An 18,794-nucleotide genomic window follows, 5' to 3' on the forward strand; every position below is an offset into this window, starting at 1 on the left:
TCCTCGCATTACAGCAAAACAAGGGCATGGAACCTTTCTCCTGCAAATAAGTAAAACAGAGCCAAGCGATACTGGAGTTTACTACTGCCTAACAGTAAACAAACTTGACATGACATTTCTGAATGTGACATTTCTGAAAGTTAAAGGTAAATCATTTATACTGTTTATCTTTGTTATTACTGTCTGCTACATAAGTTAATTGTATTTGACTACTTTCTTAATGTGTTATGTACTAAACCCCTTTTGTTTGATATGACAGCTTACTATTTTTGTCTTTTATATTTACCCACACATTATAAATTACCTCACAGGGAAATGCGTGAATGATTTCTGATTTCTGAAATGAAATACAGCAAACGTAGATTTCACCTTTCTTTAAAAATGTATCCTTTATCTATATATTTATATTTCCAGGCCCTGAACCAGATATCACTGCCATTATTCAAGGCCATCAGTCTGATCCGGTCCTTCCAGGAGACTCGGTGACTCTGCAGTGTACAGTCCTCTCTGAATCTCAGAGCAAAACTTGTCCAGGAGAAACCAGAGTGTGTCATTTACACCCATAGCCATAACAACAGCGGAGATGATTGTGAGAATAGTCCTGAGGCTAGCTCTCCACGGAAATGTATCTACAACTTCTCTAAAAACATCAGCTCCTCTGATGCTGGGACTTATTACTGTGCTGTGGCCACATGTGGGGAGATATTATTTGGAAATGGAACAAAACTGGACATTGAAGGTAACTGCAATGCATTTACAAATCTTTAATAATCATTCATTTTGTATCTGGTAGATACCCTTATAAACCAAAATCCAATTGTCATGCATTGTAATACTGTCAAAAAAACGTTACATTTTTCACATTTGCTCCTTTTCTCCATGATTTTAGCACCTAAGATGGGGGATCAGCAGAAGGCCATTGTAGTTCTGCTTCTGTTAGCTGCTGCTTTGGCTATAAGTCTGATTGTTATTGCCTTCCTGATTTATACTATCAAGATGAAAACTTGTGATAGTTGCAACGGTAAATAACGTTTCTCATACCTCAATCTATCAGACAGTTATTGGGAAAAGCTCACTTTTTTACATTACAAATTTGTATAATTGTACCTACATCATATGTCATCAAATGTATTTTATTTCATAATACAGCTTCTGTTTTTCTGCAAACAAATCCCGTACCAGCCAGCGGTGATCAGCAGAGGCAGGTACGGTCAAAAAGAGAAGATGTGACTGAAAAAAGTTGTTGACTCATTTTATTTTCTACATGTAAATCATAACTTTTGCCATCTCAAACATTTTTCCATACTTTTTTGCAGAGAGATGAGGACTCAATAACTTATTCTGCACCAACTTTCACCAAGAGGAAAACTGGCAGAGCAGACAGGAAGAATAAAAAATCAGCAGAGGGAGAGACGATCTACACCGATGTCAGGGGCCTCATTTATAACGCCTTGCGTAGGATTGACGTGAGAAGGTTGCTTACGTAGTACAAAGCAAAAAAATAGGTACAGAAATTTTCCGACATTTTCCGATTCACAAAACATTGCGTACCGGCGAGGGAAGTGCGTACCGGCACTTCCTACGCCTGTTTCCCTTTATAAATCACAATCGACTCGAAATGCGGCGCAGCTTTTGCAGGCTTCACGTAACGCCCATATTTGCCTATAAATAGTCAAAGAAACGCCCATTCATTCATTCATTTTGACTGACTGACTGCATCAAGAAGATCGCAGGAAATTACGACCGAACAGCTAAAAAAGACATCTCACACCGTGTCAGATTTTGGTTATTTTGGGGAGGTCGAGATAAATCATATTGTTTGGTGGATGCAGTTTGAACCAGAGTAGCAGCATGGAGGTCGGATCGTCACCAAAATAAATAAATAAGTGGTCCGAAAAAAGTTAATGACAAAAAAAATACACATAACCTTCCTCATGCAGTGTGTTTGTCCCGGGGACAGGAGACACCCCCTTGATGAGAAACTCTAAGAAATGATCGGGGAATCCCTCCGGAGTGGAGTCATGACGACTGGATCTGAATTATTTTGTTGTATTTGGTGGTTTGTGTTCCAGCTGTCGATCAGCAACTATATATCCATAATCCACCAGTTAAAGGAAATACAACTAATGTGTTGTGTTATATTAGCTGTACAATTTACCACATAGGTGTTCTTAGTTTCCATAACTCCTGTGTTTTACGAGCGACTTATCAAGTCTTGGCAAACGGCATAAAACACGATTAAACGTGATAGTATATAAAACCATGCTCGTATCTACAACCTATAGAAATGCAAAACGGCGTCAGTTTAGACGTAATTCTGTCCTCCTGCTTACCGCATCATTTATGAGAAAACATTTCATAACATTAACACAACATATTCGAGGTGGTTTTAAATAACATATCCGTATTTATTTATTTCTCCAAGTTATGTTTTTGTGTGCACTGAGGAGTCGCAAACAGGCGTTTGTTTAATCATTTTAAGATTGGCTTTAATCAATGTTTGAAAATGAATTCTTCATATGATAAATGAGAGGTAACATTTTATTTATTTCCACATATTTCTCTCCATTCTTCCTTCTGCCAACGGTGTCGCAGTTTCTCGTCTCTCCCGTTGTTGTGCTTAGTGCGTACGCATGGGTTAGAGTTTGCGTGGAGGACCGCACATTTTCCCGTCAAGTTAGTATTTTATAAATCGCAAACATTGCGTAGAAACTGGCGTACGCCATTTTTTGAGCGTATATCCCTTTATAAATGAGGCCCCTGGTCTTTAGTGATGGACTAACAATATACTGGACTTTCTGATTAAAGCTTACTGTTGGGGAAATATGTTCCTAGGCCCATACCTTTGACCCAGTCAGTTTGTACTGCCCTCACTGAGCACAGGCCTGCAACCTTGGGCTGCTGTGATCTCAGTGTTTTGTCTCCCTATTCCTGCCTGTCAGCTGATAGAGGTGTTTTAGTGCTTTGCCTGTTTTATCTTGTCATGCACAATATTGATTATTCTCTCAGAACCAGCTAAATACATGGGTCTGGGGTAGAGATCTTCAGAATTGGTTTGGCAACCGCTGTGTCACCTCGTGGCGGCAGCACATGTCTTGACAGTTCTCCGGCCGTAACTCCATAATAAACCATCAGTGTTTGCCATCAAAGTTCCAGCTCACCCAGTGTCTCTCTGAGTTTCGTCTCCATTGCTTCAGAAGTTTCCATCACACTTACAATGGTGTAAATATGTTGCTTCCCTTTCAGAAATTGGAGAAATGTTATAACCTGGAAACAAAAAATGTATATCATTTTGAAATGATGTCCAATCTGCTTAAAATCATTGTATAACATTTTTTTTTTTATAAATAAAAGTACATTGGTTACATGACGCAAATTGTTATAGCTTTAATGGTGATATTCTACACCTAAATATGTGTGTAACTGTTGGATTAGATTTTGCGCAAAGTCTGAGGCATAAATATGGTAAAGCTATTCGCAAATCATTCCTAAAATACACAACATGTCACTCATTTGACCATCAACATTAACCCATGCTGTTAGTTATGTATATATGAAATGTGTATTTCAGCCACAATAGAGGCAAATATAGTGAAATAGAGTGAAATATCTGGACAAATGTTTCCATAGGATGTATCCTAGTCAGTTTTTTTGATACCCCAATGTTTATCTAGTGCATCGGTACGTCGAAGATTTTTGTGTTGTGTGAAATCACTACACTAGGGATTGCAGTGAAATGTGGTACATAGGAAATGGTGACAAAAGAATTACATGGCAGGGCAGTGGCTCAGCTGCTAATATACTGAACAGGAACTGCAACTTACCCATTTCATCTCTGTGTTTTAGCCACCACAACTTTATAAAACATGTCTAAAAATGTACAGCATGAAGAAATGGCGGGGCCAACTGAAAACATCCGTACTTCTAGCCTCTCATCACTTTGTAAAGGCCTTTCATGTCTGGTGTGAGAACAAGCAAAGCCACATGCAACAGCTACACTGACAGACAGGCCCAACGCTGTTTACTCAGAACACACCTGACTATTGGGTTCAAAACTATATGTAGTGAGGGGGAAGTTGAAAGAAACTGCTAATTAGTTTTCAATGTGCTCAGTAAAAGTACCAAGAGAAAGAGGCTACCATCTACTCTTATGCATCTGCCAGAGTACTCTGCTATAAGTGCTGCATTTATTGCGCAGTGGAGCAGATTTTTGTAAAGCTTTCAGACAGATTTTTGTTGATTATCCGGCAAACTTAAGTCGGTCAAAAAGACGTGATGTCATGACTTTACCCTTTACTGAAATGTTTTTTCATTCCACGTTCACTTTTAAAATCAGCAGTGCATGCCGAGTTTCCTGAGGCTAAAACAGAGAGTGAGAAAGGCAGAAGCCCCTCTCTGTTGACACCTCAGTTTGAAGCCAAACCACAACAGTCCCTAAGTTTCCATGCATTTGTCTGTCAGTAGAGACTGTGAATGCATGTCAATCTGTTTCTGTCAGCTTGCCAAATGCAGGCAGTGCTGTGCACACAAAGAAAAAAGTAGACGGTACAAAGCATATGATTTCACTTGTTAGAAGCAACATCATTGCTCTGTAAAATTAGAATACTTCAAAAAAGGCTGAGGATCCCAAGGTAAGGTATGCTTTGAGGCTTCTTCTAAGCCTACAATGCTCCAGATATGGCAATGACAAACTTAAATCCCAAGCTCCTCCAACAATGCAACATTATATATATATATATATATATATATATATATATATATATATATATATATATATATATATATATATATATATATATATATATATATATATATATATATATAAATAGTGCAGAGAATGTTGTAAGTGACCAAGTAAATGCAGGAGTCTATAAACATGTACAATATAGTTAAACAAATTAAATACTGTTTATTGTGATTAACATTAAGATAAATCAATTGTAAGATGCAGACAGAAGAATGCTTTAGGTCAGGGCTTCTCAAACTCCGGACCAAGGTCCGGATCCGGACCGAACTGCAAATCAATCCGGACCGAACCCCGTGTCCCATTATGAAAAAAATAAAAATTATAAAAAAATAAAAATAAAAATAAATTCTGATTCTGATAAATTAATGTACATCATCATGTACGCGCGTCTTGTGTCTGACGCGTTGTGAGAATGAACGTGCATATATATTTACTTGTGTGTGCGAGCGTGACACGCATAGCAGACCGCAAGTTAACCGCAAGTTTACCTTGACTTTCTAATGCTTCTAATGCCTATTTTGCCGAGGTTCAAGGCATTGACTACAGACAAACAGTGCCATTTCTCCCACTAGTTCAAGCCACCATACTGTATGTATGTATTGAATGTGTGTGTGTGTGCATACAGGGGCGCCGTTTACCGACAGGCAAGGCAGGCAAGGCAGGCAAGGCAGGCAAGGCAGGCAAGGCAGGCAAGTGCTTGGACCAGAAGGGGGCAACGACAACATGAAACACCCTTTAATTTACTGCAACGACATGTCGGGAAACCCCCTCAAGGGGGCCCCATGCAAAGAGCGCCAAGAAACTGCGGTTGCATTCGAATAGTCCATTTAGCTTAGGAACCTTCCTAACGGAGTGAAATGACCCGGAAGTCCCTCAGTGGCAGCCATGATAAGTGCCGTTCGAATTCTCTAAATTAAAAGGAAAGGAGGTTTCAAACTTCCTTTATAACCTCCTTTAGCCTAGGAACCACTGGACCTCCCTAACCGAAAGGAGAGGAGAAAATGCTGCCCCACAATGCCTTGCGGCCGCAGCATTTGCCGTCACACAACAGTCGGCCGTTCACGGAAACAACCGATTATGAACGAGAAATGATATCGGTATAAAGTTACGGTGCTTATTAAGCAATTTAAAACGTATGTGGTAAGTTGCCAAAGTGCTTTGTTTTGAACGTTCATCAGTATTATAATCAAAAGAGAAATATGAACGTTAGTTTTTACTGAAATGATCAAATAAAGTCAACATTTCACAGTCTTTACTGAGCTGTGTGGGGTTTGTTCAACTTTTAAAATATGTTTGAATGGTGATATACACAGTGATAGATGTTAAGGACTAACGTTTATAATAAATACATTTGTATTGATTTTAAGATCTTTTCATACAATCATACGTATTGGGATCATTTGTATTAATGTGGACCGGAGGGAGAGGGTGACGAGCATAAGTTTCACTTTCCTTTTTTATTTCAATTCCAACTTTGGTCATGAAGAATATGTTTCTCTGTTGTCCCTGTTCATAAAGCATAAAACAACAGCATCAGAGCACGGTGCAGAGTCTCTAGATGAGTTTACAGTAGTCCCTCGTTCTTATTAAACATCCATGTTGTAGTCCGCTGTATAGAAAACTGTAGTTTCCCCACAGCAGCAGGCGCACATTTATGACCTCCGCTGGCGCATCATAAACACGTCGGATAGTGAAAGTGCAGTCGGATTCTCTAAAGTGCCGCAGTCTCTTCTCCTAAATCCTTTTGAATTCTCCTATCCACTATCCCTTAACCCCATGACGTTTCACTCCGAGGTCAAGGAATAGACGATAGGGTTAGAACTTAGGAGCTGTTTTTTTGGAGTATTCGAACGCAACCTGCTTCTCAATTTCAGTTTTGTTTCTCCGCTCGGGGGGGGGGGGGACTTTACTGGCATTGATCCGGACCAGTGACCTTGTATAAAGTTCACAACTGGACCTTAAATAAAAAAGTTTGAGTACCCCTGCTTTAGGTTATGGAGGCACTTAACAGAGCTCAGGCATTAAGCAGTCTTATGGCCTGTGGGATGAAACTGTCCCTTAGTCTGGTGGTTTTAGACCTGATGCTGCGTCACCGCCTGTCAGACGGCAGCAGACAGAACAGTTTGTGGCTGGGATGATGGGGGTCTTAGTTTTAGTAATACTTCTAATGCCAGAGTTTGACTGCAATCGGTGTTCCTGTTATTCATTTAAAAACACTTAAAGATCTTTAATAAAGTGGTGCGCTGTTCTTGCCTTTCTCTCCACTATGTATAAAGGTGATATAATGTGGTAAGAGCTCTCCTCTGTCTGCTATGTTTGCTACAGGTGACTGAAAGGCAGAGTGGGCAGGTTATCACTAGGAGTCCATTATATTCCGCATAAGACAGCTTCTCTATTTTAGTGTTATAGTGTAACAAATACTTTCCAAATGTTGATTAATCAAACTTATCAATTTAAGTCCTATTGTTATGATTCCATTTTTAATATCAGCGGTGTATCTGAGGACTATGTGCCTTTCAGTCAACCTGTTTATTATGCACATTTTTCGATTTGTGTGTGGAAACAACAACTGTTAGGTGCTGCTTTGGCATATGTGTGATTGTTAATGCCTCTCTCATTTATGCAATCAAGAAACTGAAGGGGAAATCCTGTGGTGTTTGCAAAAGTAAGTACATTCATATGAATGTTTTTATTTTTATATAATACAGCTGCTGTTACTCTGCATACAAATGAAACAACAGCGGGTAAAAATCCTCGAAGTCAGCAGGGAGGGTAAAAAATAAAAGCCTGTAAAGTTTACAGCATGTTTTTTTCTCTGCTTGTAAAAATGTTGTCTCATAACATTTCTCTATATATTTTCACAGACAGATGATGACTCAGTGATTTATTCTGCACCAACCTTCACCAGAAGGAAATCTAGCAAAGGGACTGGGGGTGCAAAAGCAATGAAAGAAGAGTGTATCTACACTGATGCCCGGGCTCTTGGGTTGGCTTGATGGTGTAATACTGGATTTGCTAATCTTTGCAGATGTAATAATTGTTTGCATTCTGTTCAAGAAAGGTACTAGCCCCTAGTTTCATTAATCCAATTAATATATTGGATTGTACTGTATGTATATGTTTTGCAAACATAAGTAATCTTCATGACACAAAAATAATATAAAAGCTACTGTAAGCTTGTGTAGATACATACTGTACACTGTAGGGATACATGTGTTTCATTGTGAGTTATCAAAGTTGTGAACAACAATTTGCATCATAAAGTTTCAAGTCTTTAAATGTACATTTTCCACATCTGTGTACTGTCTGTGTCAATGCTATGTAAAGATGATATGTTAATGTGTTTCTTTTTTCCTAATAAATAATTTAATTTTCAAAAGAGATACCAAACTGATAAAGAATTGAACATGCTGCTCTGTTCACACAGACAGATACAGCTCAGATTTATGAACATACTGCACATCATTAAACCTGTTTTGCCCCATTCCCCCGCGGGCGGGGAGAAACCACAACATCTGCAAGCAACAGTGTCTGAGGGCTTCTTAAGATTTAATAAACTATGAATGTTTCATATCCATGTAACGGGAAGAAACTCAGCTAACTGATGATATGAACCATTTTTTGCAAAAGAAAACACAAGACTAACGCTGAGCCTCTGAATTAGCCCTGAGCGAAAAAAATGCTAACGCCGTTAGCACAGAACTCACGGTATAAAACCCTTATTACTTATCGTAAATGCACATCCAACCCATTGATTAGCATCGTTAGATTACACATATTCGATAGGTATCAGTATCATCACTCCATGATCAAAACTCGCGACATGAGAAACAAAAACAGACATCACAACACGTGGCATTAGGTAGCAAACATGGCACATGTCTTACCTTAGCTGTTATTCTGATCAAAAGTTGTCTTCAATGGCATTAAAACGATAAAAACGCTGCTGAAGGTTAATCCAATGTGTCTGTGTCACTTTGAAATGATTTCTGATAATCACCCAAATGACCCCAGAGGTGGAGTTCTTTTTGCTAAACCTCTCTAAAGAGGTCAAATGTCACTTGTTTTGCATCAATCTTGATACAGGGTACTTATTATATGTTGTACTTTGGATTCCTAAAGCTTTTAGTCTCCAATCCCATCATCCAAGGGTGGTTTTCACTATAAGTAATGTTTTTCTTTTTGACGGACACAATAATTTACATTTTTTTACTATGTTCAATCTGAATTTTCTTTAAAATAAAAAACATCTATATTGATTCTGACTTTTCTACATCCAACTCACAGGTGTATCATTACTTTGAGAAAAAAGATTATTAATTTTCCCCTTTTAGAAGTGAAGTTATGGTCATTTGTTCTGGAAATGTCATTTTCGAGCCTGAGACCTGAAAAAATGGCTTGGGGCTTAACAGGTCTACCGTATACCGGTCCTTTTTGTATATTTTGAAATCTTAGAAAGTTAAACTAAATTAATCTATCTTCTAAGACACACTTTGATTTGTTTAGGAGTGAGAAACCCTCTTTTTGTTTGAACCTTTTATCCTGTTTAAAGGTAAGAGTAGGTAAGAAGCCTGTATTTGATTTGATTTGATTTGTTTTGTTAGGCAAGTTTAAGGAAACTCTGTAAAGACGTTGTTTGTTTGTTATGTTGGGGTTGTTTCACCTCTTTTTGAGTTAATAAATCTCAAAAGCTGATTTCCTGTGTTGTTTACCATTTCTTGGGAGTGGGAAGAGTTGGGAGAGGGCAATTTTATGCTGCGCCTAGGTTCCCCTAGATCTGGGAGTAACAATAGATGTGCCCGACATATATTGCCCTTAAAAATTACACTCAACATCAATTCGTTTTTTTATTGGTTTTTAGTTGTTTTGTTTTTAACACAAGTTTGGGTTGTTGACCAAAGTCAACAAAGTAAACAAAGTCATCTGTACTGATGCTCCATGGCCATAGAGCAGGGGTGTCAAACTCAAATACACAGTGGGCCAAAATTAAAAAAATCGGTACTAGTCGAGGGCCGGACTGGTTCAATGTTTATTCCAAAACTTATTGAAATGAACTTATTCCACATATTAAACCTGGAACTAACAAAGCTTAAATTATTGCCTATAAAAACAACATTAAACATTAAATAATCAGTTGCATTCATTTCTTATAGATAGATAGATAGATAGATCGTACTTTATTGATCCCAAATTGGGAAATTGTTTTTGTTACAGCAGCATAAAAGGCATTTTACAATAAAACAAAACTACAAAATATACAAGAATAGAAATAAAATAAAATATAAAATATACATGTCGAAATAGAAAATATACATGCAGATATTATATATAAATATATACAAATATATATATATATTCAAAATATATGAAATATGGAGTATTAAATATGAAACAGATGATGTATGAGTAAAATGTACAACGTGGTTTTATTCCAAGAGAAACTATGGAGCAGAGAGTTCTCTTCCAGCCAGAGGTGATTTATTGTACAGTGTTATTGCAGTGGGCAGGAATGTTTTCCAGTATCTGTCCTTGTGACAGGGGAGCTGCAGCAGTCTGTTGGAGAAGGAGCTCCGTTGACTGTCCAGCTGCAGGTGGAGAGGATGGGTGGGGTTATCCATGATGGACAACAGCCTGTTCAGTGTCCTCCTCTCCACCACAGCTTCAAAGGGGTCCAGCTTGATGCAGATGACTGACCCAGCTTTCCTGATCAGTTTATTGATCCTGCAGGTGTCACCGGCTCTGATGCTGCCCCCCCAGCAGACCGCAGCAAAGAAGAGTGCACTAGCCACAACAGACTGATAGAAGATCTCCAGCATCTTACTGCACACGTTGAAGGATCTCAGCTTCCTCAGAAAATAGAGTCGGCTCATCCCCTTCTTGTACACAGCGTCAGTGTTGATCCTCCAGTTCAGCCCATTGTCTAAGTGCACTCCCAGGTACTTGTAGACCTCCACAACTGCCACATCCTCTCCTAGAATGCACAGGGGCAGAGGAGGAGATGTCCTCTTCCTCCTGAAATCAATGACCATCTCTCTGGTCTTGGCCACATTCAGAAGCAGATGATTTCTTCCAGTCCACTCAACAAAATCACCCACCAGCGCTCTGTACTCCTCCTCCCGTCCATCCCTTATACACCCTACCACTGCAGAGTCATCCGAAAACTTCTGCAGATGGCATGACTCTGAGTTGTATAGAAAGTCAGAGGTGTATAAGGTGAACAGGAAAGGAGACAGCACAGTCCCCTGTGGGGCTCCAATACTACCAACCACCACATCAGACAGCACACTGCCCAGCCGGACGTATTGTGGTCTGTCCGTGAGGTAGTTGGTAATCCAGGAGATGGTGGACGAGTTTACCCTCATAGCCTGCAGCTTGTCACTCAATAGCCGTGGCTGGATCGTGTTGAATGCACTGGAGAAATCAAAAAAGGTGATTCTCACAGTGCAACCCGATCCATTCAGGTATGAGTGAGCACGCTGCAGCAGGTAAATAATGGCATCGTCCACCCCCAGGTGAGGCTGGTAGGCAAATTGCAGAGGGTCAAGGAATGATCTCACCTGCGGTCTGAGATGGGCCAAGACCAGTGGCTCTATCTGCAACCAAAACACATCATCTAAGCAACTCTCTATTGACAGGGAACTTTCTTGTACTCTCCATATAGTTGGAGAATTATTTAAACTTTATTAAAGGTACAGTAAAGGGCATTTGTCGTCAGTAAGTCTGTCATTTTCAGAGTTTAATGGTAAGAGTAACATTTACTTTTAAGTGACAAAAGAACTGCAGTATCAATATTGACATATAATGTTTTGCTTCATATATATATACCTATATGAAGCAAAGCAGTAGTAAACAGTCAGATACAGGGTAGGCTAACATTTGGAAATCCCCCCACCTATTTTGGTCTTGTGTGAGGTGGAGCTATTCTCAAATTGGTCTATCGCTTTTGTATAAAGCCTCATAAGTTTCAGATTTGTATTCACTGTCGTTGCATTTGTTGACCAATTTTGCCTTCACAGATCCACCATTTCTTTCAGTAAAAACATCAAAGGCGATACGCTATCTTTACCTTAATTGGGATTGAGAAGAATGAGGTGATATGCTTTACAAAGACCAGGATGGCCCTTGGTTAACTCAAGATTAAAAGATTATTAAAGTCTACAGCATAAAATACATCAGTGAATACACGTCTTGTGAACTTTTAAGAAGTTACGTATCTTAAAAAAGGTAGTCGCTAACAAAGCGCTAACTGAGACTCATTAAATGGCAGCATGCTGAAGTCTGCCTTTAGCAGTTAGATGAGCTTGGTGTATTTTGTTTAAAGATGTAAATAGTGGTTTTCTAGTCTTTCTATACATGTTGACTGCTGGGCAGGAAAACCACCAACCTCTGGACAGAGGACGACCACTCTACCTCCTGAGCCACAGCCGCCTCTTTTATAGCCCTAATGTTAGCGCTTAACTGCTGATAATTATATGTATACTTAACCTCTTAAGCCCTGAGCCTGTTTTTCAGGTCTCAGGCTCGAAAATGACATTCCCAGAACAAATGACCATATCTTCCCTTCTAAAAGGGTTAAATTAATAATCTTTTTTCTCAAAGTAATGATAAACCTGTTAGTTGGATGTAGAAAAGTCAGAATCAATATAGATGTTTTTTATTTTAAAGAAAATTCAGATTTTACATAGTAAAAAACTGTAAATGATAGTGTCCGTCCAACAATTCTTTTTTACTTATAGTGAAAACTACCCTTGGATGATGGTGAGGTAGACTAAAAGCTTTAGGAATCCAAAGTACAACATATAAGTACCCTGTATCAAGATTGATGCAAAACAAGTGACATTTGACCTTTTTAGAGAGATTTAGCAAAAAGAAACCACTTCTGGGGTCATTTGGGTGGATTTTCCATATCTCTGGCTTCCCTTGCTCGATTTTGATGGTTGACACCTCTTTCTGACCGTTAGAGCCAATAGAATCGAAGGGGGAGTCCCCCACACACACTCATTGTGAAAAGAAAAGGTGGGGGCTTCGCGCATACAGTTTTGCATCAGAGCGAACCTATCTCTAGCTCTGACATCTGGAAACGGAAAAGCAGTTTTATTGCTTATGGATTATCAGAAATCATTTCAAAGGGACACAGACACATTGGATTAACCTATGGATTAACTTCAGCAGCGTTTTTATCGTTTTAATGCCATTGAAGACCACTTTGGAGAGACTACAGAGCCAAGGTAAAAATGTTAGCATTTTAGCTACCTAACGTCACCTGTTTTGATGCCTGTTTTTGTTTATAACGTCGCAAATTCGTATAATTCAGTGATAATGTGGGTACCCATAGATTCTGTGTCACCTCACGATGTGAATCGATGTCATGGAAGAAGAGATAAATAATAAGGTTTTGTGAGTGATTTTCGGTGCAGTAATCTGTTAGCATTTTTCGCTCGTTGCTAATTCAGAGGCTCAGTGTTAGCATTGTGGGTTTTCTTTTGAAAAAAAAAAAAAAAGATCAGTTAGATGAGTTTCTTCCCGTTACATGGATATAAAACATTCATAGTTTTATTAAATGAACATGCCCTCAGACACTGTTTCCTGCAAGATGTTGCGGCAGTGCCCCGGTACCGGGGTCTCTCGGGCTTAACAGGTTAAACATTTTTAAAGTTGTGATCCTTTGTGAAGATTTTCTTGCTGAACAAAATGTTCAGTTGCATACTTTTTTTTGCCAGAGACCTTTTTTTCTGCCATAGTTCAGGCAACTATTTCTATCTTCCAGCGTACAACGACACATATCTGAATCATTCAATTGCTGGGCAACTTTTGTGTACTCACCAGTACCTTAGTGGGAGCAGTATCTCTACTTACTCCTTGACAGGTAATAGAAATGTGTCATCAACAACAAATCTGCCATTTTGGAGGCTAAGGGTTGAGTGACATCCACTGGCTGTTTAATTAAAGTGACCAAAGAAACTGCTGAGTAACACAAAATTCTTCACAATTGATTTTTTATGTAGTACACCTATATGTAGGCTTATGTTACTGTACGTTTTTCATTGTTCAAGACACAGGTAGATTAATTATGCATGCTTAGAAAACGTAAAATGTTAACATTCAGTTACCTTAACATAAGCAAAAAGCCCCTGTAATTTGTAAGGATCAATGTCTTACCTAAGTTACATTTCCATATATTGCCCCAAATTCCATTTCCTATTACAATAGTGAGATGTACAGTTTGTTGCTAAACATGCTAGCAATAATAGTAGCAAGCTGCCTCTTGCTAAAACAACACTCAAGAGACACTTTGAATTACCTTGTCTATTTTACTTTTTACTATTTGTACTGTTGTGTACACACATATATCCTACATTAATTATTTAGTTGTTCTTACTCTGAGAACATCATGTTCTTTAACTGGATATACTTTGTCTCTGGCAGCACAATGTAACCCTGTTAACAGCTAACCTGGTTTGTAAAATGTGCTAAAATGACTTTGGTATGTTGAGAAGAATGAGATGATATGCTTCACAACAAGTGAGACAGGAAGTGCACTTTTGAATCTTGATTCTATGAGAGCCAATCAGATGCATGGTACACTCTGACACACACAATCATGATCATGTGACTTCAACATTTGTACTCACTGAAATACCCAAAAGTTTCCCAACAAGAAACAATATCAAGATGTTGCTGTTATGGGTAACACTGCTTTTTCTTCATCAAGGATGTAAGAGCAAGTATTCAGTAAAAATGTGCATGCCTACTTGGGGTTTTGGGGTTAACTTTTGTGTTCTTGCATGATGTATGTACTGTTTCACGTGTTGTATTCTGTCATTTATTTCAGATACGCTGGTTCCAGTGACTACAGTTCCTCTTGGTGAATCTGTGACCTTCACGTGTGCTCTGCCTACTATTGAAATTGGCAGTAAAGAGCTCTACTGGTTCAAGCAAAATGCTGGAGAGACTCTGACATTAATTGTGAAACTGCTCCAATCTACAAAACCTGAGTCTGCAACACATTTTTCTCACTCAAGATTGGAGCTAAAACGCGATAACAATTTAATCACCCTGACGATTCGGAGTACAATCCCAGAAGATGAAGGAATGTATCACTGCTCAATCACAGAGCGTTATGGACATCCTGAATGGAGTGGGACATATTTGTTACTGAAAGGTAAATGTGATCTACTTCATTAGAATGAGTTTTGTAAATGCTTCAGGTCGGATCCAAAGCTGCACTTTGGTAATGTTTAAGTAAAGTATCATTTCAATTATCTGTTGCATTTTTAACACAAATTAAAATACAAATTCAGTTAGACATACAATTAAGATTAAATTATTCTATTTATTTTCAGATATTTGTATTTACTTTGGATGTTGATTTCTTTACCAGCTATGTTGTATATATTTGAGAAAGTTACAGTGTTAACCACTCAACCCTAAAAGTGTTGCCAATTCTGACATGCACCATATCTTTAAATATATGGTTAAAACTTGGTAATTACATTCTATGCTCTGCTTTATCTTTATTAAAGCTCTAATCGATATTTAAACAATCTAATTTCACTTTGAGGAAATCTCTAATAATAAAGCATCTCCACATTTGCTAAATATCAGCAGATTCATGTTAATACTTTTACAAATGTCAGATGAAATGGGACACATTTTTTTAAACAGTTTTGTATTTTTCAGGAAACACTCGGAGGACTTCAAACTATTCTGTTCAGTGGCCGACATTATCTGATCCAGCTCCTCCAGGAAACTCGATGACCCTTCAGTGTTCGGTCCTCTCTAAATCTGAGAATAAAACATGTCCAAGAGACCTCAATGTGTTCTGGTTCAGAGCCGGTTCAGATAAATCTCGTCCTAGCATCATCTACACTGATGGAAGAAGACAAGATGAATGTGAGAAGTTACCGGACACTCAGAAGAGTTGCTTCTCAAAGAACTTCAGCTCCTCTGATGCCGGGACTTACTACTGTGCTGTGGCCTCATGTGGAGAGATATTATTTGGAGATGTAACAAAACTGAAAATTGGTATGTTATACCGATGTATTTTGTTTAATATGGACGTTAATGTCTACGAACCAATGAACCACATCATTAATGTGTCAAATGTCTTTTTGCTTTCTAGGGGCGAAATGCAAGCTCTGAAGTTATAGCGCTGGCGATAGCAATACTCTGCTTGGTCGTTTCTATCATTGGAAACATTACTTTATTCTGCCGCCGGATTTCAAGAGCAGGTTGTTCACGATGTAAAGGTACGTTTTGTTGATTTAGTCAAAAAGTTTAATACGCCGATTATTTTACTTTAAATAGTTTTAGAAGCATGACATCATGAGAGACACGATAAACCTTAACCTCGTGTTCTTGGATACTATTATACTTAACTAATCTGCTTTTTTATACATGGAAATCTGTTATTCTTAATGTTATTATATGAATTTATCAGCAAACATCTGCAGCACAATTCTCCATATTGGTTGCTCCATTTATGTTAAAGGTAGGGTAGGTAAGTTTGAGAAACCGGCTCGAGATACACTTTTTGTTATATTCCATGGAATGCTCTTAACATCCCGATAGCAATGAATATCTTAAGTGCTTTGACAACAAATCCATAAAAAAAATGTCATCTGTGGAAGCCGTAGTACTGTAAAAAGCACGACCAATCATTTTAGCCGGCCCGGCTAAAATAACTGGATGGCCTACCTGCCTGTCAGCCTTCCATCTGTGCACAAACTTATCTCGTGCCCTCATTGGTCATGTGCGCGTCCGTGTGTGTTGGAGGAGGGGCTCTATAAGGAAGTGGCAGATTTTCTCCGGTTGTGTATTTTCAAATTCTAGCGATCTCGAGCCGGTTTCTCAAACTTACCTACCCTACCCTAAGTATGCTTAACCCCCATAATGCAATGTAGATAATATGACGTTATGCCATTTGCCGGGGATCTGTATTGAAAACTCAGTTTAAATTCATAATATTAATGTTTTCTTTTCATATTTAGGAAATGAAAACGTTGCTTTGCATTCGAGACATGACAACTCAAGCCAACCTGTGCATGATATTGTAAGTAATCATACAACATTCTTTCTTTTTTGGTTATTTTGATTAACATAATTCTCATCATCCAGTTAATTACATGGCTTCTTACTAAAGAGGTAAATCCTTTGACAATTAATATTGGTTTAACATCATTTAAAAAAGCTAGTCAGCTTGCTGTGTTTGGATATCAGAGGCCTGTACTACGAAGCTGGATTTTCACTTAGCCGGCTAACTTCAGGGAAATCTCGGGCTTTCCGGTCCTACGACGCTGGTTCTCTTTTTAGCAGGCTAGATTTCCATGGTAACTTATGCTGAGCGGCAAACCTGCTCCGGAGCGGGTTAGGTGGCAGGCTAAGAGATCAACTCAGTGAAAGCACCGCCTGCTGACCAATCAGAGCTCCGTGTGCGGAGTTTAAAGCGATCAATTCATATTACAGGATAGAGGAAATACAGAAAAACTGCCGTTGCAGGAAAGACGGCCAGCCAAAATCAACTGACTGTGTGAACGTGAAAATTAATAGAATATCCCCTCCCATCTTCAGAGCAATCTGACTATTATAATATTAGCGTTAAGAAAGCTTACTTAAATATCTGCCACGATATAAGTAACCGGACATTAAGTACAGTCCGCGGCACTGTGAGTGCAGACCGCGATGTGTCCCATTATCATTCATATCACATGATATCACATCATAATGTATCATATATTTCCTTATTTGAGTCAGCTTCTTGAGCCGTATCTGGCCGTGCAACACTCACAGTGTCACATACTGTATGCAGAAGTATTATTTTAAGCAACACATTAAGTTGACGAAACACTCGAGTCAAATTCTCCTAATTAAAGTCAGATCCACTCGTGTCTTGGACGGGGCAGTGATTTCATATACCTGTTAATGTACGCATTCAAACACTTTTTCTGTTACCAGCTGTATTCACCTTGCAGGTGCAGCTATGTGGCTTTTATCCTGGATAAAGTGTTTAAGTCATGGATGTTTAAAGTTTAACTTCTTCATATTTGACTAATATTAAAGTTCACTTTTCATTCAGGAAGTATGACGCTGCGCTGTCAGTTCCCTTGTCCGTGTTTGAGATTGGGCGAATGCTCCAAATACCACCCCTTTCATGTGAACGCGCACCTAACTAGATAGGACACGGCTGGCTTCAGCGATCCACTTGATAACCAGCGTCGTAGTACAGTTTAGCCAGAGCGCGTATGTTTTGGATTGGGCCAACCGGCTAACTCAAACATATCCAGGTTAGGTTGAACCAGCTTCGTAGTACAGGCCTCAGGACTGTGTCTATGGCAACAGATTGTTACTCTTAGCAGCAGTCCGTCACAAATAAATAATAGACCATTATAATTCTGTAATCAAACAATCATTATCAACAAAGCTGTCTCTTAATAATGGAGATTGTATTTGCTGCACAGACTGAAGGTGGACATAATCTGAACTATGCTGCGGTGCATTTCTCTGGAAGGAAGGCTACAAGAGGAGGAAAGAAGAGAGAGATGGAGACTGAAGAAAGTGTGTACTCTCAAGTTAAATGCTGAATGTGAATGTGAGTCTATTAAAAATGTAAATTGGTTGATCATACTGACCTCTGACAAAGATTTACACTAAATTAGGATTAATGCTAAAAACCAAAATAGCAGCAAACAGATATTCTCTTTATCTTCGATGTTTCACCAATATTTGATTACATGTGTTTGTATGTGTCATCTTTTATCTTAAAATACTAACCAAAGTGTGTTTTCATTAAAGAAAATGTAAAAAATCAGGGGGGGAATGATTTTGTTATGATTTATTTAGGGCCATCAGACATAACTGTTTCAAGATGTTCTCCTCTGCCCTTTTGTATACATTATGAATGTTCAAATCTGTTTACTTCTTCCATGACCGTCATCTACTTACTGTCTCGGCCAATGCTCTGTAAAAACATCTAACCGCAATTGGGAGTTGTGTTGATTTCTTGCTTCCTTTTTTAAATGATTTTTTTATAATACTTAGCTGAAGAAAC

General features: G+C 38.6%; 1 protein-coding gene and 1 long non-coding RNA gene across 3 annotated transcripts; both read left to right on the top strand.

The window, feature by feature from the left end:
* The first annotated feature begins 573 nt into the window (after positions 1-573).
* LOC117491380 lies at positions 574-1,205 on the top strand. Of its 2 annotated transcripts, none has more exons than XR_004556771.1 (3): positions 574-739; positions 890-1,021; positions 1,183-1,205. It is a non-coding gene; the product is annotated as an uncharacterized LOC117491380 (long non-coding RNA). The 2 variants fall into 2 exon arrangements; XR_004556772.1 differs by having other exon boundaries at positions 1,150-1,186.
* Positions 1,206-14,334: 13,129 nt separating this feature from the next.
* LOC117491343 lies at positions 14,335-18,409 on the top strand. Its single transcript, XM_034141267.1, has 6 exons — positions 14,335-14,462; positions 14,580-14,909; positions 15,428-15,772; positions 15,868-15,996; positions 16,738-16,799; positions 18,205-18,409. The coding sequence occupies exons 1-6, from the start codon at positions 14,420-14,422 to the stop codon at positions 18,325-18,327; spliced, it is 1,032 nt and encodes a 343-aa protein (XP_033997158.1). The 5' UTR covers positions 14,335-14,419; the 3' UTR covers positions 18,328-18,409.
* Positions 18,410-18,794: the final 385 nt, after the last annotated feature.

This window comes from Trematomus bernacchii, unplaced genomic scaffold (assembly GCF_902827165.1).
Source record: "Trematomus bernacchii unplaced genomic scaffold, fTreBer1.1, whole genome shotgun sequence".
In the NCBI taxonomy this organism is placed as follows: Eukaryota; Metazoa; Chordata; class Actinopteri; order Perciformes; family Nototheniidae; genus Trematomus; species Trematomus bernacchii.